Here is a 25,109-nt window from a genome sequence, read left to right as displayed (position 1 = left end):
TGCTATGATTAAGGATGATTATGCTGTAATGCTCATATGTCTTTTAATCTCTAATTTACTTAATTTTGTGCCCAAACCACTTGTTCTTGTGTCACTCTCACACACACAGGGATCGCAGCAGTCTTATTTATGTGCAAGATCTGAGCCAAAATTCTTCTTGCCTCCTTCCATCCACCAAATACAGAAAGCATCCTCAGGACCATTCTATGCACCCTTGCACAAAAGTGATCAGAATTTCTCACATTATTACAGTCTCTCTAATATGTTACTGATCTGATACTACCTGAATTGAACCCAGGGTCTGACATTCTGTACTTCCTGGAATATTACACAAGCCTCTACAGAGGCCATCCTTTCCATCTTTTCATGGAGTGATCAGAATATGGGATCCACTGCTTTTTATTGAGAACAGTTCACAGCCATTAATTGTATGGAGAGGGTGATGTTTCTAATGCAAAGTTACAGCTTACCACTAAAATTATGAAGAGTATGCTTTTAAGCGAGCCAAAAGGAAATGCCTTCATCCAACATGAGCTGCCATGCAAAGACCAAAAAGGTGAAACCAAAAATAGCTTGGATAGAATTACTGTAAAGCCTGTGCCTTCTATCAGCATAGGAACAGTGGCCCTGAAAGTCACTATTTCAGGATATTCCTGAACAATAGAAAACAGGAAGAATAAAGAGTGGAGAGACTTTCACCTGCACTGTGATGCTCCTGCTTTACCCTCTGCAGGAAAAAGCAGGGCCACTGCAGGGCCCACAGAGCCAGACACATTTTCACACCTTCTGTAGTGGGCAATTCTTCATCTGAACACCTGCTGCTGGAGCCACGTGCCAGCTGTTCACAAACCCTGGTGGGAACAAGGCCAGCAGCACTATCCAACAATGGAAGAGGGAGATGGCTGAACTCAGGGCCAGATGTTCCACACCTTAATGCCATATTACTGAACAATTTAAATTAGCCTGACTTTGATTACAGAGGTGTATTAGAACAAGGAACTCACCTCTCAAGGGACAAGTTTGCTCATCAGATACACACCTACATTCCTATAACCACCACTCCAATTTCCTTGTTGACTTTCAGACTCATCAAGGTATTTCCACCTTGTAACTACCAAGGTTAGAGTTTTAAGGTAACCTGAAATGATCTGGTAACTTCTCAGTGTGATCTGAGTTTAACAAGTCAGAGATACAGATACCACCTCAAAAAAAATGAAACACCAACAGGTTTGTGTCTTTGGAAAACACAGTTAAGCACCTCATGGGACACACAGCTGGTATCAACATATACTTTGAACATCAAAGGAGACTGCTCCAAAAAGTTCAACATATCCAAGAGTTAATGTCCAATAATCCTCACAAAGCCCTGCAGATTCAGTGCTGATTGGGTGCTTTCCCTGTCAGTTCCAGCATGCTGCATGTTCTAACACACACCAGAGGACATTTACTTGTAACACGTCCAATTTATGTCCTCACATTCATCATAAAGTCTAACTCAACTTCAGTTCATACAGAATCAGCTGGGGGTCCTTCAGGGCTTACACACCCCAAAGACAGGTTGTGACAGAAACGTGGACAGCTTTAAAAGCCCAAAAGAAGCACAAAATGAGAATCATGGCCCAGAAATGCATCTCTTATCTTTTTAACAGTATGTCAGGAATCTGCTCTAATCAGCTTGGTGTACAAGTAGCACCTCAAACAAGGTGAAGAGGGTTCAAGGAAGGACAGGGAGGAACTTAGTTTTAGGTTCTTTACTGGAATCTCCATTCAGAGGAATTGACAAGTTCTGTCCAAAGCAACTGCTACAGCCTCGTGCCAACAAGCAGCAACCCCACCAGAACAGTGTTAACTCCAGCACATCATACAGCTACTACAAGACAAGAAGGCAACAAGCAGAACTGAACACATGCTGTTCTGTAAGGTCTCAGGTGGCTAATTGCCCGTGTAACTGACAAAAAGTGTGCACTTGGCTCCTCTCTGATGAAGTCTAAATATTTTCCCAAACGCAAGTTTCGTATTACATCAGTTTCACAGCCAGTAAACCAAAGAATAGCATCCTCCGTTTGCTTGTAAAGAGCAGTCCAAAGCCAAGCAAATGAAAAGGAACAGTCATTTGCAAGTTTCACTGCATTCAGATATCTAATTTGCAGCATCAGAATGAGGGACATAAATATATTTACAATTTTTTAAATATATTTTAAATATTAACATGTAGCTTATTGTATGCTGATTGCTCAGACTAAAGTCCTCAAGGCAAAAGCCACATATTGAGTAGATTAGAAAATACTAATAATTCATTCTAGTGTACTCATCTTCTAAAATTCATATGCTTTTAAAAACTTTCACATGAAGTGTTGTTAAAAAAACCTAATTCACATAAAGAACATCAGAGTTACAGGGAAAGTCTACTTGTAGTATAAGGAAAATAACTGTTTTAAGTGAGAGTACACCCTGAGCAATGCCATTTGGGATTTCTGGGTAAGCATTTTATTTTGGAGAAAAGCATTATCCAGAATGCTTCTCCATTTTTCAGTGGGTCATTTCAACACTACTATTCCCAGACATGGAACAGTAGAGATTTGATATAGTAGGGATTATTTTAGCTTTGTTTTCTAAAACACTAAAAAAACTACACTGAGGCTTTCAGTCTTTCCAAGCCAAGCACACGCCTTTGGAATCGCTACCACTGAAAATCACAGTTATGGTTTGATCTCAGCACAGTTCCAGTGCAATGAAAACTCAGTGCACCTCCACCAGCCCTGGTGTATCTGCTCTTCACACGAGAACATATCCTTTTACATACACATGATGCAAATTTTCACTATAAAACTATTTTCCCGTCTCACCAAGTGCATGGCACAAACAGAACTCACTGGCTGCAATTTTTATTTTTCTTCTTCTCAATTAGTATTTGGACATGCTAAATAAAACTCATTTAGCACGAAATTAAGAGCTACAGCTTGAGGGTTTATTTTATTTATTAGCATTTTACAATATTTCATGTGTCACCATCACAGCTCCACATAGACTTCAAGAGCAGCCGAGTTCTCAACTGCTACAAATCATATTCCTGACAGCAAACTGACACTCAAAGATGACATTTTCAGTGCAATCTGAAAAATCACGTTCAGATCATCTGCTAAGCAAAAGCAGAAGTTTATTCTGCTGGACTGTATTTCATGGTCTTAATCTCAAAATATCACTTCTTCACAAATCCACACTCTTAAACATAATAGGAAATCACCCACAATATCCATCAGCAATATTCACAAGTGAAAGGGGATGCCTGGAAAAAACCTGAAAGGCCATTACAACATACACACACCTTTGGAGAAAACTTCCCCTAATTTGCACCTACTTGACACTACAAACTCTCAACACTACACTTGCATTTCAATGCACTTGTCAGAACAGGAGCCAGCCATCTCCATCACATTCTCTCCACTTTCCAGCAGGGCAGCTGTAGCAGCAAGATTTTCCTTTTCCAGAATCAAAAGCCAGGAAGCACTTCTCCAGCTACAATTAGTTCTTACTGTTATTTCAGTAACATTTTTATGGCAAGGGTTCCTTTTTGAGATCATCTCCTTTTACATCAGTGTACTCAAATATCTCAAAATCTGAAAACTAATTTTAAATTACACACAAACACGAATCCTTGATTAACTAGTCAATATTTATTAACATTTCTTTTGAGAAGTTAAGATTCATTAGGTTTCAATCTAGAAATTTAGATTTCAATTTAGTCTCCTGTCACTTCAATAAGGGTTACCTAGTCACGGAATTCACTACCTCAGCCACCAACTTCCACTTTTAGTAAAGCTTGGGAGCCCAGTAAGCAAATTCAGCAATGAAAATCAGCTCTACATAGATTTACAGATGTTTCTAGAAAAATCCCAATCTTCCCAATGAGTCTGCAATTTCACCTAATTCCTCTCCACCAAGCCAATCCACTGCATTCCTTTGTTTTCAGAATGCAAGGAAGAATACAGGTATTTGACAGATAGGGAATATCAGACATATTTTAGTTTAGAATATTCAAATAAAGGATTGGTTTAAACCTTGTAGCAGAGATTCGTTGCCATATGAGAGGCCAAATAGGACAGAATAATACCAGAAAAATTACCCACGTAACTACCTCCTCAATAGTCCTCATCTTATTTAAAATCCTGACCATGCCAGACTTTGCTAGGGCAGAACTCTCAATTTTTCCTTCAGTTTGAGTTTTTCCCAAGCTTTCATTAGGAATCCATTTTCTCCCAGGTATGAACATTAAGTTACCTTTTCTAAAGCTAAAATAACATGAGCTTTTCTGTGCCAATCTAACCTTTGGCCACTTCCAGAAGAATGACTTTGTGCTCCTCCTCTCCTCGTGTTTCCCCAGGCATTCCCAGCAACCCCACTGCCCTCACACTGGCAGAAAGAAGAGGGAGTTTTCTCTCAGCACAGCAAGATAAGTCTGACCAGCAAAAGGTCTTTCTAGGCACCACCAGAACTGGTAAAAGAAGAGAAAACCATGCAGGACAGCAGACTACTGCCTGACTATGACAGCAAACAGCCACTAAACCACCCTACCCACCTCACGGACCTTCCCCATCACTCATTCACAATGTCTGTTCCAAATGTTTGTTTCCTAATCCAGGATCTTTATAAAGAAATTCAATCTTTCAATTTTTCAAGATTTTGCTCCTATTGAATCGCTGTCAAGGAAACATTTGGCTTACTACAAGGCAACAAGTTCCCAGATGCAGCCCTCAACACTGCTGATTCCTTACAGGAACCACGACTTCCAGACACTCTCATCATGCATGTGCATAAAATTGTGCTGATCACTCAACCAAATGCACTTTGATCCCATACATATTACATGTAGTTTATAGGGAAGCATCATGAATTACTCTGGTATCATGATGACACACGTACTTCAGCAGCAGCAAGCAGCTTTTCTACCCATCTCACTGCAGGTGAGCATCTGGAAGAGAACTCTGACTCTTGGCTTACCTTGTGTTTTAAAGCAGCAGCTACAATTAGGACAGAAGCAATACTACAGTGAAAACAATTGCCAGTTCTGTCTGAGAGTAACAGCTATTTCTGCCAGCTCCAGTAAATTGTTGGGGTTTGTTCTGGTTTGGTTTTTATTTTTTTTAATGAAAAAAGCACTTTTACCCATTGGCAACTAAGACCTTCTTCCCAACTTGTTTTTGACTGCAAGAAAATATAAGATTTGAGAAAAATATTTAAAACACAATACTAACTTTAATTCAAATTATAAAGGAAAAGAATGGGATCAAACAGTGCTTTATAAACACCTATGTGACTCTGAAAAACCTGAATTTGTTTTGGTGCTTTGCTGGGATTAAATGGGAGTTACTGGATATCACAGTTAAATTGGAGCTCAGCACTTCATTTTAAAAATCTTTTTCAATGACCAAGTCAGGGATTTCTTTTTTAGGTTTGTTTTTTTTTCACCCTTAGCACAGATAAAAGCCAGCAATACACACCCAGAATGATTTGCCACAGCAGCAAAACCACAGCAAACTACTTGGGTGCCCAATGCCTTTTCCCTTCCAGTCTTCTCTTTCTTCCCTCACTATCTCTTCCTGCAACAATCCCACCACACCTTCCACAGGGCTGCAGCACCAGCGAGTATTCAACTCCATTTGTACTTATAAACCTAAAACAAATGCTCTTTTGCTTGTATCACGCTTGCCAGCCTCGCTGTGATTAGCTAAGGGAAAACTTCAGCCACAGGCGGAATTGTTCGCCTGGCTTTGTCTGGCTTTGAACTGGACACAGTTGAACGGCAGAGTCAGCACATCTCCCGAGCTGGGCAGTCACCTGCTCCCAGCCTGCCCAGCAGAGTGTGAGCACACACATCCCAGCACATCCCAGCACATCCAGCAGCACAGAGCCAGGCACGCAGCGCTGAAGGGACACGGGGAGCTGCCGTCACCCACCCAGAGCCCAGCCAGAATCACAGGAGCTCCGCTCAAATTCTGAGCTTTGGGCATCAGCTCGGACACTCCTGTATGTCAAGGAAGCGTCCAGGCTAGAGACTGAGGAGAAAGAATCTGATTGCTTCTGGGTGGTTACACAAAGTAGTTTTTGACCCTCAAGTCACTCTTGGGGAATTTATTTTAAGCTAAGATTGTAGTATGTACAATATTTACCCACACGACTAGAAAGGTGGCAACTTAGTAAATGATCCAGAACCAGAGATTATGACCTCTGTAAAGAAACCTATGAATTTTTTACTTTGTGGCATGAACTATGGGAAAATGTACACAGTTCATTTAATTATTTTACAGGAAAATATCAAAGCTAATGGTTGGCAATTACTCTTCATTTCCTGGCTCTTCCTTTCATGCCTTATCAGAGAGAAGTATTTTCCTCATTTCAAGTCTGACAATTGCTTGGCTCCAAGAATCTGAAAGATATATGTCAAAGAGCTAAGACTGCTACTGAAACATGGAAAGGAGGAACATGGAAATGACACTGTCCACAGTGGGAGGGTAAGAAGCAAAGAAAAACCTCAAATATCCCTGGAAAACACCAAGAGAAGAAAAAAAATATTCACGCTGAGAAAGGTGCACAGAATTCCTGTTCTTAACTTCCAGCATTCTAACTCAGCCCAGCATTTCACGTCTCATCCTCTTTAGGGCTTGTGTCCCTTGAAAACAAGTTACTTTACAGCCACTCCCACCTATTCAGTGGGACAAGGAGAAGAGGACAGAATTACTTTCTGTTCTTTGAGTAACCTAAGGCTTATGAAGGGAAAGTATCTATGGAGACTGACGCCAGGATATGACCCCCCTGCACAACAGAGATGCAGGAAGGCAAGAACTCAAGTAACCTTTGAGTGCTATTTATAGGCAAACAGCCCACTTGAACTCTTCTCAAAATTTCTGGCAGTCAGTGGGAAACTGAGCCCCAAGGGGCTGTTCCTGAATCACAAAGCAACTCTGACTCAGTACAGTACTCAACGACTATCTGTAAAAAAAAAAAAAATCTGAAAATAGTACTACATTTTCAAGCAAAGATCTAAGAGTAAGCTGAGTGCCAGTAACATCACTGACTTAACTCGGAAGCCCACAGACTTCTAGCCCCCAGTTTATGGCAATTACGTATGGCAAAGCAAGCCAAAATACTGAGTATTTTCAGAGACTGATCAAGTGCATTTCTTTTAAAAACAATCACCACACTAATGGCGTATAGCACAGACTAGTGTATAAATTCATGTTTCAAACTGAACATCTGAGAAACTCTTCATAAAACCCTCTCCTCTGCCTAAAATGATCCACAGCCTTTCAGCGTACTGTCATCATGACATACACGCTGCATAGCAAAAGATCCTGAAAGTAAGACCTTTGAGAATGCCAAGGTAGATTGGAGTACCAAACTACCAAAAATCAGGAGACTTAAGAGTCTTCAGAAAGAAAATACGGAATTTATTTTACCGCGACCCAACTTGAAGAAAGAACACGCCCATCTGCTATTAACCCTCTACAAGAAGAGCCATAGGGGGCTCATCCCATCTTTTCTTTTTTGCAGCATCCTCTTGCAGTTTTAAAAACAATAGGGAAGACATGAACTTCCATCCAGGTTCATGTGTCTGAAGCTCTGGTGCTTCAGATAGGAGTTTGTCCATCAGAGACCACAGAATCCAACATGTGGCACCACAGAGAACAAGTTTTACTAAGTTTCTTCAGATGGAGAAACTTAGTAAAACAATGCAGAGAGAAACTGTAACAAGCATGAATCCAATGGAGGGAGTTGCTTCCAATAGTGAGTATGGAAAAATCCAGCCAACTGAGGTTCTACCAAAGCAAACTTCTTTGCTTCTTTAAAGCAAAGGTCTTTGCTCTTAATCTGTGTAAAGACTAAAATAAAGTTGTTCTGCCTCTTGCTGTGTCTTTACAGCTGGGGAGGATCAGGCACTGGGTGTGCTCACTATAGGCAAAGGCTAACAGCCAAAAGCACAGCCACAGTGCGAGTTTATCCTCTTTTCATTAGCAAATCTTCCTACTTTCCCTTCAGAGACTTCCAAAGCATGCTGCTTACTTGGTTTTGGCAATACTAGACAAAGTCAGGACAGGTTGGTTAGAACATTCTTGCTTACTGTGGTCTTCCTCTGCTACTCAATAGCCAACTAATTCTTTGAAAGCAAAGACACAATTTTAGCCTTTATAATGATTCTGACTTGAGAAGCTTTTTTAAAGGACATATTCAAACATGAGTGTCAGAAAAAAAAATATATACACACACACACACACAGGAATAGCCAACTGCACACACAGGAATAATCAAATGCACAAACATGGAATAATTTGTAACAGTACTTCAGAAAAGTAGTGGTAGATTTAAAGTCAAATTCAACTTGCAAACCAAAGGCAAAAAGGCAGACAACAAATGGAGATATATAAACAAAAGCACAGCTTGCAGGACAGATGAAATAACACTCCTCTCTCCATGCATCAATAGAGCTCAACTTCAGTAACACGACTCATTTGGGGCATAAAGTTATGAAGAACAGAGATCACATACAGAGACTCCAGGGGAGAACAAGAGCAGATGAAAGTCTAAAGAAAATGAGTTAAGGGCAGAGAAAGGTTCAACGTTATTTAGCAAAAAAACCCAAAACCAACCAAACTAAAAAAAAAAAAACATAACTGAGGGTGATATCAGTCTGTAAGCCAGCTCTAAGGATGGCTGCATTGGAAAAGGGAACACTGAACCCAGACAGATGCATTTAAACAAGCAGACAAAGCCACTAAAAACCATCAACTGCTTTACTACATCTTTCTTCCTTGCCTCCCGAAGGTCTTCCAAAGGAAGCAGCTCAGGGCTCCCTTCACCCTTGAGTTACGTATTTCAGTACATAACCCTGAGGGCTGGCAGTCCAAGAAACCTTCTCATCCCAAGGACTGCAGTGGGCTTGGCATGCTGTGGAGCTTCCAGCACTGGAGATAGTCTGTCTAACCAGCTCCTAAAGCCACCTGTCAGGAATGGCACAAGCACAGTTGAATTTGCCTGGGGAGAAGGAAGAGAAGAAGATAAAACTGAAGCTACTGAGACTTTTTTCAGCCAGATTTTTAAAAAACCTTAAAGAAGCTGTACAGAATTTGAGAGAAAAGTGATGCCTAAATGCCAAGTTAACAATTCTTGGTTTGGAGGCAAGCGTTGTTACACAGGGGGAAAAGTCCCTCAAGAACTGCACTGTGCATTTTGCTCCCACAACAACTACTTTCCTTACGGATACAAGCAGGATAACTTTATGCAATGCAATAATTTTTTTTAATATATTCTAGTATGTATTCAATCTTTAAGTATTTAAATAATTCATATTCACAAAGAATATAATCTGCCTTTTTGGGCAAGATGTTTAATGTACTACAACTCATTCTAAATCTAGAGATTTAAGTTCTTAGCTTTTGAAGTAAGGTCTGTAAAACAGCACAAAATAATTTATAGCAGGAAATGAAGATGCTCGTATCCCATTGCAAAAAAAGCCACTTGTTTCCACAAGCAGAATCAAAGATGAGTGGCAGCATATTTTTACATATTTTGTTTTTCATTCACCTGGTGAAAAGTAGCTTGACTTTCTAGAAATAAGCAGAACTTAATAACTTACGCTATGCATATACTATATCGGCATTTATTTTCTTAGAAACCTGCTTGTAATTACTTCCTAAACATACAACAGTAGTATTTTGTCAAAGGTGAGTAAACAATTAAAAAACCCAACTGATTCATGTGTTACCCTGCAAAGTATTGATGAGTCAGTAAATCTGTTACTTCTGACACTTTAAAAGACCCCAAATATTTGATAAGAGTATAAAACTGTCAAAGGTGTTATAGATAGCTGTGTTATAGCCCACACCAAGAGCTCCAGTAACTCCTCTCAGGTGTCCCCAGACACTCACAGCACACGACCCAGAGGGTTTTGGCAGCCAACAGCCCTGCTCTAATGCAATGAGTCCTCACAGGACACTTCCATCAGCTCCAGGAGGGGTGGCTCTACATCCAGACTATCAACCTGACTTACCAGTTAGTCCAGTATGAAGCTAAGTGGCTGGCACTGGTTACTGCCACCATGCTTGAATATTAAGCTACAGAACATCAAAAAAAACCCCAAAACAAAACAAAACAAAAAAAACCAACCAACCAACCAACCAAAAAAAAAAAAAAAAAAAAACACCAAAAAACCAAAACAACCAAACCCAAAAGGGAAATCTGATAGATTGATTCAGATCTGATCATCTGCACACTCCAAAGCATCCAGCCAATGCTCAAACTCTCTTTTGAACACTTCTAAACTCTGATTTTATCACCATGTGCTAAGGAAACGACATGACAGACAAATGCAGACAACAATAAAAAACGCAAACATAGATTTCAAGTCAGTGTAATTGAGGTTTTTTAATAAACTCCTAAGACTCTTCTCACAGGAAGTACAAGCAAGAGATTGAGGCTTGTCTACCTCCTCACCACTCTCTCACTCTCTCCTGACACATTTCATTAGAAGAGTTACATTCTGGGGAACTCAAACTTCTGAGAGCATAACAGTTTCATTTCCCACAGTTCCCAATTCTGCTCCCCTGTCTCCCACCATCCCAAGGACAGCACAACACCAGAGCCATCTGCTGAGAGAGGAAGCAGAGACAGGGACCAAAGAGAACAATTCTGAGACCAAAGAGAACAACTCTGTACCAGGTACATCCTGCCTCAATTCAGGCACTACCCAGGACTGTCAATAAAGCACTGCTGCTTTTCTCCTGCCCAAACTCTCCCTACATTCCTTTTGGCTGAGGCTACTCCAAGCACTAAAATAGGAAGAAGTCCTGAAATCAATACTGAATGGAAAATAGTTTTTAACCAGCAAGAATATGTTCCCCATATTGGAACAAGAGAGCAAAGTGTGTTCTATCTTACAAAAGAATCCAAATTGCATGAAAAATAAAATATAGCAGAAGGAAAATAGAAAGGAGAAGCCAAGTTAATACAAACTATATTCAGGACTGAAAAAATCCTGAATAAAAGGAGGATTGCACAAATTGTTTATGGCAAAATCATGAAGAACTTGCTGATTACTTATGATACCTCTGAGATACATACACAGATATATATAAATATGTAGTCAACTTGAGAGATTGAGGAGAACCCTGGCCATTTTTTATACTTCACAAAATAAAACTGGTAATTTTTTTCTCATCTCTCCCCACTCCCCATCCCCTCTAAGAAAGGTTAAAATCATCTTTGCCAAAGAACTCCAAAAGTATAGCTTTCAGAGCTGGTAAGGTAACTTAGCCATCTGATACCTAAAGGCATCAATTTAAGTGTTATGACAATGAGACTGTTCTTCACAGCAAAATCCATCTGGAAAACAGCTAAAAAATACGAAGCTGGTACATTTAACACACTGTCAAAGCACGGAAGTTAAGTTGACTAAGAGCAGGATTAGACTAGACTTTTTCTAATCTAAAAGCCTACTAGACTAGAAAAAATATTTAAATCATGCAAAATCTCAGAGATATATAATATTAATAACTCAATTACATGCACACAATTCAGTTTATCCAACTTACTCAAAAGCACAACATATCTGTATGTTTCACATACCATATATTCCTTCCCACTCTGAATCTTTAGATGGTGAAGAAAGAAAGTGAGTAAGTCACTGTAATGTGCCAGTATCTCAAAAGGATGAAGCTTTCCAGTTAGCATGACAGTGGTGATTTCAGTGGCAGTGCAGTTTTTATCTCTAAAGAAACACCTACCATGAAGCCTATTCCAACTGCCCTAGGGAAAGCTGTTTCTCGTATTTGGTCTGTATACCATGTCCATACAACACCAAGTATTTTAGATCAGATCAAATTATGGTGAAAAACCTTTCTTGGTTTACAATCTGTCACAATAACTGGACTAAGGTAAGATTTTGGCCGTGTTGAAGGAGGCTAAACACACTTCAAATTTGACATTGTGACATTTTTACAATAAAGTTACATCTTTGCTCAAATTCCAACAATCCTCTCTGATTCCCCCCCAAAAAGACCCTACTTCTCTTTTTTTTATTTCATAACACCAATACAGATCTAGATATGCATTTGCTATATTCCACAAGCACACAGGAGCAACCAATAAATTGACAAACATGAATCTGTTTTCTGCAGACCTCCACTTCTATAGTTTCAAGTAGAGCTTGGACAACCCTTCAGACATTAAGTTTCTAATGCCCACCTTCATTCAAATCACAGCTTAGTTACCCATCAGCCCTACAAAAAGAAACACCAAGTCCACACATGAATCTTATTCATCACAAATAACATAATCAAAGAATTTCTCTAGCCCAGTTTCTGACACTTTCCAAGGGTTCCCTCGGACGCAGGATGAAAGCAAGCTGTGCCTCTCTGGCACTGTTCTTTTAGACCACAGCTCACTCCCTGGTAACCCTTGTTGTTAGTGATAATGAATGGATTTGATCACATCACAAGAATTAAAAAAAAAAGCAGGTTTGGTATAGAAATAGCATACACAGAGGAAAGCACTCAATTTCACTATTGCTGAATCTACTCTAACCTTTCAGTTTATCCTAAAGCAGGTAGATCTCATGATCTCATGATCTGTGTTCTATATTCCCACTAAGGAGGTGATCACTTCCACTTCTTGCCTTTCCCAGTTACAAAATACACAATCTATTCTCCCCCCATCACCCTACCAGCTTTCCAAAGAACAGTATCAGGCCCTCAGGCCTGAATGAACTATTGAAATTCACAGGTATTAACAGACACATTATTAGAACTCGACTTCTCTTTCACCATTTACACTACAATTAATCCCTCAAAGTCTCAAAAACACCAAACCATTTATGTGAGGGGCTCCAGCCACCTTAATATTGTATTTCAACAGAAAAGAAGGATGTGCATAACTCTGCTCCCTGTTTGAACATAAGGATGGACTATTCGCATGTTTCACTAAACAAACCTTTGGCTCAACATTCTCCCTCTCAAAATATTTTCCTCACAAGCCTCTTTGCAAACAATAGTAGGAGTCCTGAAGAACTCACTGCTTACAGAACTCCTCCCTATGTAGATACTCAACAGGAACATCATGTGCTCCAAAGGCAGCCAAAGTTTCTTTACCACTTTCTTCTGCATCTTTTTTTGATGCTTTATTGTCAAAGTGTTTCAACGTTCAGATTGAACACACTTAAAATCTCTGCTGGTAGGGACACAGGCACTCAAGCTATTTCCTCAAGTGACTTCCCAGAAAACTCTGCCAAAGCACGCTGAAACACTGTCAACAGGGTAATCTAACTGCAGGGATTTACATTTTGACATTTCACAACTTTCTGTAGAATTCTGTGGTTTTGGTGCAGAATTCACCAAATGGGCATCCAGGATTTTTATCTGGCCACGTGCCTGAACCAACACCTTTCTCTGTGCTACAAAACAACCCACAGAAAGAGGACTGCACAACACAAGAGAGTCATTTCCCCTTCCTGATGCCGATACAAGTTGGGAACAGAAAATGAAACGGGTTTAACCAGTCAAAATTTCCCCACTTTGCCCTTTTATCAACACATGTTGAGGACCCACAAGGAACCCAAGAAGAGCAAGAGCTTGCAACACTCTAACCATTCCTTCCCAGTAGCAAAGAGCTCTCATCTCCAGCTATCAACTAGTGTCCCTAAAAAGGGCTTTTAACGGACTTTCTTACTGAAGATCCACACAAGAATCATGACTTTTCAAAGCTGGTATTTTAAGAAATCAACAGTACCCTAATTAACAGTGGAGAAAAATGTTTCTAGTGCAGAACAGGACTCCACTCTCAGAATACCAATAATCTGTTTAGTTACAGCCTGAAAAATGGAAACAACCTCCAAACAGGATGGTTCTCATTCCATAGGTTATTTTACCTATATATCCCATCTCTGCTAATAGGAGTTAAACTGAAGGAAGATATGCAAGATTTGGTTTGCTTAGGCTAAAACTTGCCAAACAACAGGATTCAATTGTTTTAATTTATCTTCTATTTCTGAAGGTTGAAACATATTTACAATGCTCTCTTGGTCTTCAGATTGTAAAACTATTTTTTTGTGAAATAATACAAACACTGACAGTTGTTTAAAGATAGTTGTTCATTAATAAAGTGCCTGTTCTTTCACAGAATAAAGTATGGTTGTCTAAACTGAAGCTCATCAGGCAGGTTTTCAGAGGACCTGGCAAACACAAGAAATCTATGTTTGTGTGCACATGGATATGTACATGTGTGTAATTGCTGCTATGCCAAGAAAGGTGAGAACAACCCTCTTGCTAGAAATTTGGCTTAAGGCTGTCACCTTCAACATCCACAATCCTTGAAAAAGAATAAGCACGTTGAACAAGCAAGTGAAAAAATATCCAGCACTCTCATGGTGGGTAAATACAGATATATATACAGATACATAGAAACATTTTCAAGCAGTTCAAATAACCTCTGGCTTCTACACTTGCGTATGCAGCAGCACTCAAATCAAGACAGCTACTTACAAACAAAACACAACTCCTCCAAATCCTACAGTACACAATAGCTGAAAACCACTTCTGCACAAGCACTTTGAAGAACAATATCCCATGTGGCTGCAGTTGCTGGAGCTTACTTTGCAGGACTAATAAACGACATGTCCATGTGAGATCTGAGCACTAAAGGATTCAGGAAGAATGAGCAAAACTAGTTTTGCAAGTCATACTCATTAAGATCCTAATGACACAGCCACAGATCCGGCATGTGAGAAACCCCAAGAAATCCAAGACACTAAATACAAAACTGATTTTCCTCTAGGTTGTAAGGCAGAATCAAGCCTATCACAGGAGAGGGGGACCATCACAACCAAGGCCAAGCTACCCCTGGAAACTACAGACAAGGCTTTAAATTAACTTCATGTTTGAGCCATAGTTCTGTCATCTACTTTTCCAAGCTGTCCTTAATGCTGAGGACTGAACTGAGACTAAAACAACAGCAGAAACCACCTGCTTTTGCCAAACTGCAAAAGAATACAAAGGCCCAACACTAGGCTGCCATGATGGAAGCCCAGAAGCTCACTTAGGGTTAAAAAGGGTATTTTCAGCAAAACCAGGCAGATAAATCCAGTGAAGATAATAGAACATCTCCCAGAAACACTAACTTCTTTTTCACCCACTGTCAAATTATGGCTTTTATTAATGAACTACCAGATTCGCAGCATCTTCTTTAGGTTAACCTGATATTTTTAGTGTTCCAATTCACAGTGGGAAAGACAAGTATAGCTTAACTAGAGAACTTTCCCCAGAGTATTTTCACTCTTTTGATCTCACACATTCATCAAGTGGCATTAATTTTGTCCAGTCTTTTTAGAAAGGGAAACAAAGTCCTTAAAAAAAGGCACTCTTTTTTTGATTTGTGCTTCTTTCCGGATTCCTTCCATTCTCCCCGTGTACTTGGGAAAACCAAGGCAGGGAAACTTCAGCTTAAAAACAAATCATCTAATCTTGGGGACAAATACCCAACTACTGCTTAGAAATCTGCAGACTGCATTCTCACAGGTGTTACAAGCAGCAAAGGAACCTCCTGCATATGTCAAATACTGTGAGATCCCTGTGAGCACTGCAGCCCCAGCTCTAAGCACCTCAGAGATGCACTGCCCCATAACACCAGCCAGATCCACTGGCAATTTATAAAGCCAGAAACAGGCTTTGGGACACAGCAGCCACCAGGTACATGAGAGGACCCAATTTTCAATTTTAAAAGTGCTTAAAAAGGACTAAATTATTCAAATTCCCTTAGTGCATGGAGTATCCCAGGAACAGATTGTCTTCCCTGCAAAACAAAGTTTGGTCCTCAAGAGTTACAGCAGATAGGCTGCTGCAACTTCCTGCTGACAAGAGCTATGCTGTGTTCTACGTTGGGGTTTTTTCAAATCCAAAATGCAAAGAGAACCCAAATCCCAAATCCCTGCCCCCTTTGCTTCCTCAGAATAAAGTTCTCCTTTAAGACTGTACACAGCTAAGAGCTATTTTATGTAGCTCTTTAAGTGTTCCAAAGTAACATCTGAAAACTCCAATTTCAGCACACCACTACAAGTCTGAGTATACACCCATGATGATCACATGGGATTTGTTTCAAAGCAGGGGTTTTACATCTTTTTGTCCTTGGAATTTTGAAACTAACAAATAATTTTCAAATCCAATGCAAACACCCCAGTAACAAATCATAGGAGGATTTGAATTAGTCAAGCTTTCACTCTTAAGCTAATAAATGTAGAGACAACTATGTTCATCAAGTCTGGTTCCAAAACAGGAATGTTTAATATGTATTTTCCAACACTGATAACCTCAGAACTACAGAACGCAAAAATGTTTTTGTGAAAATTAAAAAAAAGAAAAAAAGTATTTTTTCTGGAGTAATGAATTAATAATTATATATTGACCAAAGCAGCAGGAAAAAAAAGTCATTTTAGCAAGCCTACTTCCTTCTATTCTCTCCCCATTAATCCTCCCTCTGGTAACATATGTAATCTCAAATCAATGAAATACCATTTAATTAAAATTAATTTTTCTAACTTTGTATGTACAGAAAGAGTGGGCCAAGCAACCTGCAACACTTGTAAGAGTTATGAGCTTGTTTTCCGTGTTCTGCTCATCATGGTAAATTTCCAGACTCCTGAACACTTTGCTAGTGTCAGAATTTATGTGCTGACAGATCCATGTACAAGTCAGGTTCAGAAAAAAAACTATACAAAGAAAGTACCTGCTGCCTCCAGTAAGGCTTCTAGTCTTGCTTGTGTTTCTGGATCCACAGTTCTCAAGTCCGCACCTTCTGCAGCACTCGATAAGAATAACTCCGATGTGGTTTTAAGTACTGGGTTATCAAGATCTTCTTGGTCCAAAATAAATGATTCAACCTGTTTGCCAAGTTAGAAAAACAGTTTTACTATTTTTGAAGCTTTAAAGTAAATCTAAAATATTACCAAAAAAATACCACAGAAATAATCTAACTGTACTATCATAATTGTGTTTTATCTGCCAAGAACATAGAACAAACCTGCAAAAAACATCTGGTAAACTCACTCAAGAGGTAGTTAAAAATTACAAAAAAAAAACCCCTAAAACCCTACATAAAAAAAAAATACTGCAAAAAATTACAGTTTAAAACACCTTAAATACAGCAAGGTGAACTCAGATTAAATACTGAATAAGTGTTATGCATGTTTGCACAGTTAACAACTCAAGCAGGCAGCCACAAGAGGCTGTAACATCTTTGTCACCAGAAGCTCATCTACCATGTTATTAATAAAAGCCACCAGTAATGACTTTGGTACAGCTGAACCTATCTGAATGCCAGGGAAAGATGGAATGTTTTCCCGAGATGCCTTTCACCTCTCTTTTAAAAGTAATTTCAATGGAGGTAGCACAAAGATTTTGTTTTGATCATGAACACAAGAGTTGACCAAAACTCAACCCCAAAACAGCTGTCTCCAAGCTGGCACTCAGTATTAGCCCAGTCTGCACTGCTTTCTGGACAAGAACAGATCTGCAGAACGATTAAGCAGGCAGGTATTCCAACCGAGCAGCAATAATGCTGTCCCACCAGTGCCCCACGTGACCTCCAAACACAAGCCCATGGAATTACTCAACATAACACACTGCAGTTTTATGACAGCTTGCCAGAGTAAACAAGGAGGACACCTGACTCACACTCTAATGAGAGCAGAGCTGCATTTCAGAATCTCCCAAGTTCAGACATAATTCCCTCTATTTTCAGTAATATTTTAAGACAAAAACACTATTTCATAATTAGATGTTGTCTGTTATCTGTACCAACACTACTGGTGCCTTAAATACGCCATAGAAATGAGACATTCCTGTTACTCAGCCACCAATGCCCTCTCCCACTTCATACCCCAGCCTCATCTTCCTTTCTCAGTTTTCCACAAAATACTTCCCCCTATTTTTCTCACCCCAGCAGAAAACTACCATCTCGTTTCCCCTGGAAAGGGAAAATTTATACTTAAAAAAAAAAAAAAATCAAATCAGGCCATCTGCAAATTCATTAAGCGCTCCATTGTGTGAACAATGTTAACAGGATCTGGGAGCAGCACAGAGCACTGCTATTCAAGAGCAACTTGGGTTCGCTCATTTCTTCCCCTTTTTGATATGTAAATGGCTGTAACACTATCCCCTGGTGTCTGAGCCAGCCCTGTGTGTCAGTGAAATGCTAACATTGGAATATAATGGGAATCAGGGAACAAGTATGACTTTTTAGGAACACCGAACATGAGGTCCACATCTCAGTGGATATGTGTGATCCTGGCCAGCTTACAGATAGTAGATCTTGTGTACCAGACACAAATATTAAAGGTAAGGCAGCAGGCTCTGATTTGGTGCTCAGAGAAGCAAGATTTCTAGGTTAGTCCAGGCAACGGTCCTAAAACAAGACAACTGTCATTGCAAGAAAGAGAACATTTAAACGAGCAGAAAAATAGCGACCTAAACCAGTGATACACATTTGTACTACAAAGAAGAGCTATTTACAACTCACAGCAAAATGCATCCCTACAGTAAGATGCCCCTCAGCAGAACTCAAATTCCAGGTTAGTCCATAGCCAGCTTAAAGACTCCCTGCTTTCATGAGCTCTGATGCAAAACTGACTTCTAGGAAAATTCACCCTTACCTACGTGAGTACTTCAGGGTTTTTCATTTTTTCCCACAAGACTACACAAGGTACTAATATGATGGAAATATTATTCCTATTACAACATGTTTGTGTGATCTGGTGAAGGGCAGAAAATCCTACTGCATGTACATGAAAATTCATTATATACAGCTGAGAACTAGATACAAGAAATTTTATTAGATGCTTATGGACATCTTTCTTTGTCAACTACATCACTACATTTAACAGCAGTCCTCCCTCTTGAGGACACACCAAAAGCAGCAAAAAAGTCACCTACCACTGAAGCAACTGCACTTGAGAACAGCAAGCACTGGAGAAACACTCAGTGGCTCCTGGCAAGCCTCAGGGTTCAGCCTTGGGAAGAGCCAGGCAACCCTCAGGCAAAGGGAAGCACAGCAGCCTTGCAGCAACCTGCCAGAAGCTGCCCTGCTGCAAGTTCTAAAACTTCATGGTTTTGACACTTTGGGAAAGACACGGACCATTTTCTCCCCAACTGCTACCAGCCCAAGCTCACTGGGATATGTTTACTGGATATTACAGGCAACAGTGCACCCCTTGAACCTAAATCAGTGTTAATCCACTATTCACAAATACTCAGCTTGCAAGGAACCTCTCTCTCCCCAACAGGGAATACATTTTCCTTACAGGAACCTCTAAACAAGTCTGTCTTTTTAACAATGATTGTGCAAACACTACTAATTAAAGTGAATTACACACACAGTTTGTACTTAAGAATACAACTTGGGTAGTACTGGTGCAGTCTGCTCTTTTCACCACTTTTTTCAACTCTTCCTGCCTTTCTGCTCTTCCTTACACCAGCAACTGTACTTCCAGAGACCTTGCACATTTAAAATCTCACAAAAAATCTTGCTTCACATACAGTATTTTCATCATAGTTTTATATCACAGGAAAGCAGATGCTTTCATTATTACTGCACATGTTAAGCATCAATTTTTAGGTTTTGTTTTGATTTTTTGTAAGAGCTTAATAACATACCCACAATACAAATATAACTTCAGTGTGAAAATACTGAAAATCCATATGCAAAATGTTAAAATAGCTGCATCGCCGCCAGTCTCCCAGAACAAACTTCAATGTATTTTCAAGTTAGAACATCTGACATTTCTGTAAATCAATGCAGTTTCTCACACACTAAGACAAAGCTAGAGAGAATGAAGAGTTGGATATCTTATCACTCACAGCAGAGTGAGAAATCACCTAATTCATCAGATGCCTCTTGTGAATGGACATGACCTACAATGATCACATATTAGTAATAAATTGTTTTAAAAATCACACTATCCCAAATATGTCAAACAAATTTGGCTTTTCAAACAAAAAATAAACTTATTTAATAATCAAAACAAGCAAGTAAAAAACCCAAACACATTTCATGTTAGCATTCCTGGAAGACATATTACACTGTTCATGTGGCAAAATTTAGGCACTCTGCTCTATTCTAATCAGATCTGCAGCAAAGTGATAGAGTAACCAGTCACTGTGCTATTTTTGGATTATTTTGCGAGCTGCTTTGGGCAGCTAATAAGCATCTTACTTGGGAAGGCTCATTAGGAACACATGGATTCAAGATATTATTCTAACTGCCAAAACAATTTCACCTTCCCAGTCAAAACCCAAGAAGCTGCACAGGACCGGAGGGCAGGGCTTCAGCACACCGTGTGTCTCGTGCTCTTCCACAGCAATGATGGACCTTGCCTGACGTTCTGCCAAGGACTGCAGCAGCCTCGCAGCTCTGCAGATCCAGTTACACCCCTGGGTCCTCCCTCCAGAGCAGCTACATCGCAGCTACGCGGCCTCAACTCCATCAGTGTCTATACCTTAATACCACGACTGAGTTTACTGCAGGTCAGGGGTAGCAAAGGGACTTTGCAGGCACCAACATCGCCACTAACACTGGCAATTCTGGTGAGATGGACAATGACATGCAGGGTTACAACACATTTCTAATATTAAATCTAAACCGATCTTCTTTATGTTGCACTACTGCAAAGTACTTTTCCCAGAATAGCCTGGACCTGCTCACAAATAGCCTGTTCCTGACAGGCTACAGACGATGGAAAAGCTTCCTGGGTAGCTGTACAGCACTGTTCTCTCCTCCTCCTGCAGGCAAGGGCAGCAGCAGAGACAGATCATTCTACCTTCCATTTGTGCCAAACTAGTGCCCCTGGGAACACTATCTTTACAAAAAGTGTTGATAGGAAAGGAAAGGTGCTGTGAAATTATTATTTCCTTGAAATTGTATTTTCCAGGAACCCCTTGAGCTATGAACACTTTTTTGGGGTAACAATACTCTTTGCTCTGTTCGTGGAGTGTTAACAAATAAGGACTCCCAAGCTCTCGACTGGGACTCCTGAACTCCTATTTTTAATGCAAATAAATGAGTACCTGAATTTCTCTTTTATGTTAGGAAACCCTTCCTAATTATTTCTATAACAATTCCATTTGGACATTTTCATTCCATAATTAACAACATGTGCAATGCTGTATTAGAATCACACTAGAAAGTTCGTGTGGATTTGTCTGATAAACCCAACCTCTAACAGTTTGTGGTGTCGTGTCCTTTATTAAACTGAATGTCAATATTGGATTAATACTTGCAATCCTGCTCTAAAAGTTTTGAGGAATGATGATAGGACACAGCACTAAGTTAAGACTAAAAATGAGTTCGTGTTTCAAATTTGACATCAAACACCTTTGAATTTCACATATAAAGGATGTCAGCTTCAAAACCATAATTATTCCAAGGAGAAAGTAAAGTGAAGGACTTTGTCCCTGACAGGACACTCTTAGATGCTCCCTGCAACAAGTAAGTGCAGCACTACCCCCTTGGTGTGGACTTAACACCACCAAAAGGCCCGGTTTTGATTTACCAGAAGATGCACTTTTCAACATTCTTCCCCTGCCAGCCCAGCCAAACATTTTTGCACCTGCTTAAGGTGCCTTCCTGCACAACCATTTCAGTTTCAAGAGATGGAGTAAAGCAAGAGGAAGAACCACACACTAATGTGGGTATTTTCACAAAACCTTTCAGGGGGGTCTCAGGACACTGTCCTTTCTTGGCACTTCAAAGCTACAGAAAGAAAATAAACACTTCAGGGAAGTACTCTAGAGTCAGTACCTAGAAACAACATAGAATCAATGGGAACAACAATTCAGACATAATTAATGATATAAAACCATACCCACTCTGTTTGGCTTGAGCTGTAATTTCTGAAGACAGTTTCTTTCATTAAAAAACAGAAGTTCCAGCCCAAGAAGACAGAAGCCATGAAGACAGTCGTGACCTGTGAATCACCAAGAGAGCATTGTCCAGCACTATGGATGCTGTGATTACACAGCACCCTGCAAGCCCAGGGGGGCACAGCGTGCTTGGGGTCATCACCACCTCAATGGAGAGCATAAAGTACATGAAGCATCATTTCCAGTCACTGCTCACCTTGTGACAAGTCAGGCAGCTGTCAGACACTTTCATAGGTTGCTTTAACACATCAAAAAGGGAGAAAACTCAGGGGAGGAAACAAGTAATTTTTCTACCACTTTACTAAATTTCATGGACTTACAAAGGGGTCTGACAAGCTGGAAGATCATTCTTCTGGAAACAGAAAGGCATTAGATCACCTCAGCTCCCTGTGAAGCCATAAATCTGACCACAGCTCCACCTTTAAGTGGAGCTGTCAGTGCTCAGCACCTGCTGCAGCAGGCAAGGCATTAGATTGGGAGGATGGGGAGAGAAGGGGTGTAAATCTGTTTAGCTCTGATTGCAATAGAAAGCTGACTGACTGGAGGCAGGATTATCTAAAGGACAGCCTTTATTCCCATAGATATTAAGCAATTACCGGCTAATGAAACGAGCAGCTATAGGATCTGGGCTGCGGTGAGCTCATTTCAGAAAAGGTTCATGTTGCAGACGCTGCTATAGATACAGTGTAAATACAGGTGGACACAACCTCAAGATTTGTTGCTGCAGGCAAGGAAAGGCCCTCAGACACACAGTGTGGGCCATGAATCCAACATCCACATGTGTAACACCATGTTCTTGATGCACTACCACACGAGCTGACTAAAATGATGGGAGAAACAGCAGGCAGTGAGCAAGGAGTGACATCTTAATGGCTACTCCACCTCAGGGTCTCAAGCCTGGCACCCCAAGTCACCAGTCAGTTCTCAAAATTACAGCTGTTCTTTGAAACATGCAGAAAAACCAATAAATCAGAATTAATGTTTTGTAGTACTACTCTTCCATTCCAGAGATTGCTGACCCTGGTTTTCAATTTTCTTGCACTCGTACTGAACCATAAGCAGACATTCCTGGACAAGCACCTGTCAAAAGGTTCATGTCAATTTAACCACTTACCTGATTTCTCTCTTAAGCAAACAACTGACACTATGCTATTTAAGTAGTTCTGAATACTACAAACTACCCCTTATCACATGCTTCTGGAAAGAGCCGTCTGATCTATGGATCTTCTAGAAACAGGAACACTACAATTTATTTTTATTAAAACACTGTTTCACAACAATAAGCAACATGATTGCACCCTGTTAGCCCTCACAGAATTAAGGCTCAGAACACACAGGTTGACTCCTCTTGGTACGAGAAACTGGCAGTGTTACAAAGTTTCTCTGTATAGCAGAAAAGAAAGCTTTACTCATCTCAGTAACTACTGAAAAAAACCAAAGAACTGTTAAAACCAGCCTGTAGCTACCACATATTAAATGTCTGATAAACAAAAATAATTATGACTATATTTTCCCAATGCACAAAACAATCTTTTGCAGCAAGGAGCTGTCATGTACAGAACTGGAACTGACAACTGAAGCTTATTCAAAATTCACATCAATCCCAGTAAATCAAGTGCCAATTCTTGACCTGTACTTTATACCAAAGAAAACCTTTGAATGGAGACCAGGAAACTTGACTAAAATAAGCACCACTTGCACTAAGCACTCCTTATTTTCTTGTATTCTATCTCAGTCCACTCTAAATCATGTTTTCGGTGCTCCATCTCCCCCACGTGCTCTGGAATTCCCTCCTCACCTCTTTTTTTCTATGTAATATTCCCACAGAAATAGCCCCTCTTCTTTCCTCACAGCTGGCGTAACTCAGTATTCTGATTTATTAGAATATAAAACAGAATTGTTGCATCAATTTAGCCAGGGCTTTCAGGATGGTGTCCTTGCTCAAGTATTAAATCCCAAGCATTAAAACAAAGTGAAGGCAACTTTTAAGACAGAAGAATAGATGCATTTGTTTGCTGATGTAAAAGCTCACACCCAACCAAGATGGGAAGCATTCTAAGCCACCTTCTTGGAAATGACCTTTTAAGATCTCTTTTCAGTCCAAGGGGACAATGCCTAAACAGACAAAAAAATCGCACAAGTGGATCTTGAATACAATAGTAATTCGATAATCTGATTCCAGGCCAACCTATACATTTCAGACAGAGGAGTCTCAACATTTAAAGTGACTAATTAAGTTATCTAGAGGCTTATAGCAAACTGAAAATCATCCTGGGCTTTCTGCCCCTCTCAGAGCCCAAGCTAGTGGCAGCTATTCTTTTCAAGGCCTGGATAAGCAGGTCTGTGCATGCTGTTCTACTGCCAAAGCAGCACAAACCTCAATGTAACTCCTGAGCCATCACTTAGTCATTTCAAAGAAACTATCAGAGAGCCCTGCCTAAGCTATAATCCACTGAAAATTCAATATGTAGCACTATAAGGGCTTTAAAATGTAACTATTTTATAAAAACAATTAAAAGAGAGACATTTATCTAAACTGTTGGATTTATCCTAAGAAATCCTAAATGTCAAGCATTCATGTGAGAGACTCCCTTCTCCCCTGGCTCCCTTTCAGGCTGTGGAGGAACTCTATAAACAGGTGATGCTCAGAAGTCACCATGACCGATGATCAGAGTTTGGAAGCAGATCATTCAGCCCCAAATACTGATCTCCCCTCTTCCCTTGGTTTGAAATACGACTGACTTACGACCTACCTGCCATGTGACACTCTTAGTTTTATTCATGATTTTGGAAAGGGAAAAGTTCAACAGGTTTAGGGACTTTCCTAGAAGAAAATCTTAGTTAATTAGTAATCCCTATGTTTTACTGAAGGCAAGGGAGAACAACTTAGGGACCCAGCTAAAACCTAATGCTAAAACATGAAATGTTAAAAATATGTGAGATGACTTTCTGGTGGCCCACTGTCCATCAGTCAATAAAACATTCTCTTTTTTTTTTTTTTATTAGGGAATATTTTCTTCCTGTAAGATGGGTATGCAGCTTGGAACCTTTGAAAAGCTCCCCGGCCAGAAGGGCCAGCCACACTTGTCTCTTCTCAGCTACCACCAGCATTCGGACAAACACATCATCATAATTCAACTGTGAGCAATCCCTCTCAGT

General features: G+C 40.0%; 1 protein-coding gene across 12 annotated transcripts in view; it reads right to left on the bottom strand.

Moving 5' to 3' along the window:
* Positions 1 to 25,109, bottom strand: part of LOC116451723 (ankyrin repeat and KH domain-containing protein 1) — a 101,193-nt gene that overhangs the window by 69,493 nt on the left and 6,591 nt on the right. For all 12 annotated transcript variants that reach the window (XM_032125390.1, XM_032125396.1, XM_032125397.1 and 9 more), the window contains exon 2: positions 16,762 to 16,915. In XM_032125390.1, the coding sequence (XP_031981281.1) occupies positions 16,762 to 16,915 (154 nt within the window). The remainder of the gene's footprint in view (positions 1 to 16,761; positions 16,916 to 25,109) is intronic.

The sequence above is a fragment of the Corvus moneduloides genome, chromosome 15, assembly GCF_009650955.1.
Source record: "Corvus moneduloides isolate bCorMon1 chromosome 15, bCorMon1.pri, whole genome shotgun sequence".
In the NCBI taxonomy this organism is placed as follows: domain Eukaryota; kingdom Metazoa; phylum Chordata; class Aves; order Passeriformes; family Corvidae; genus Corvus; species Corvus moneduloides.
The sequence above is the reverse complement of the archived record's forward strand: the minus strand, read 5'-3'. Positions and strand labels throughout refer to the sequence as shown.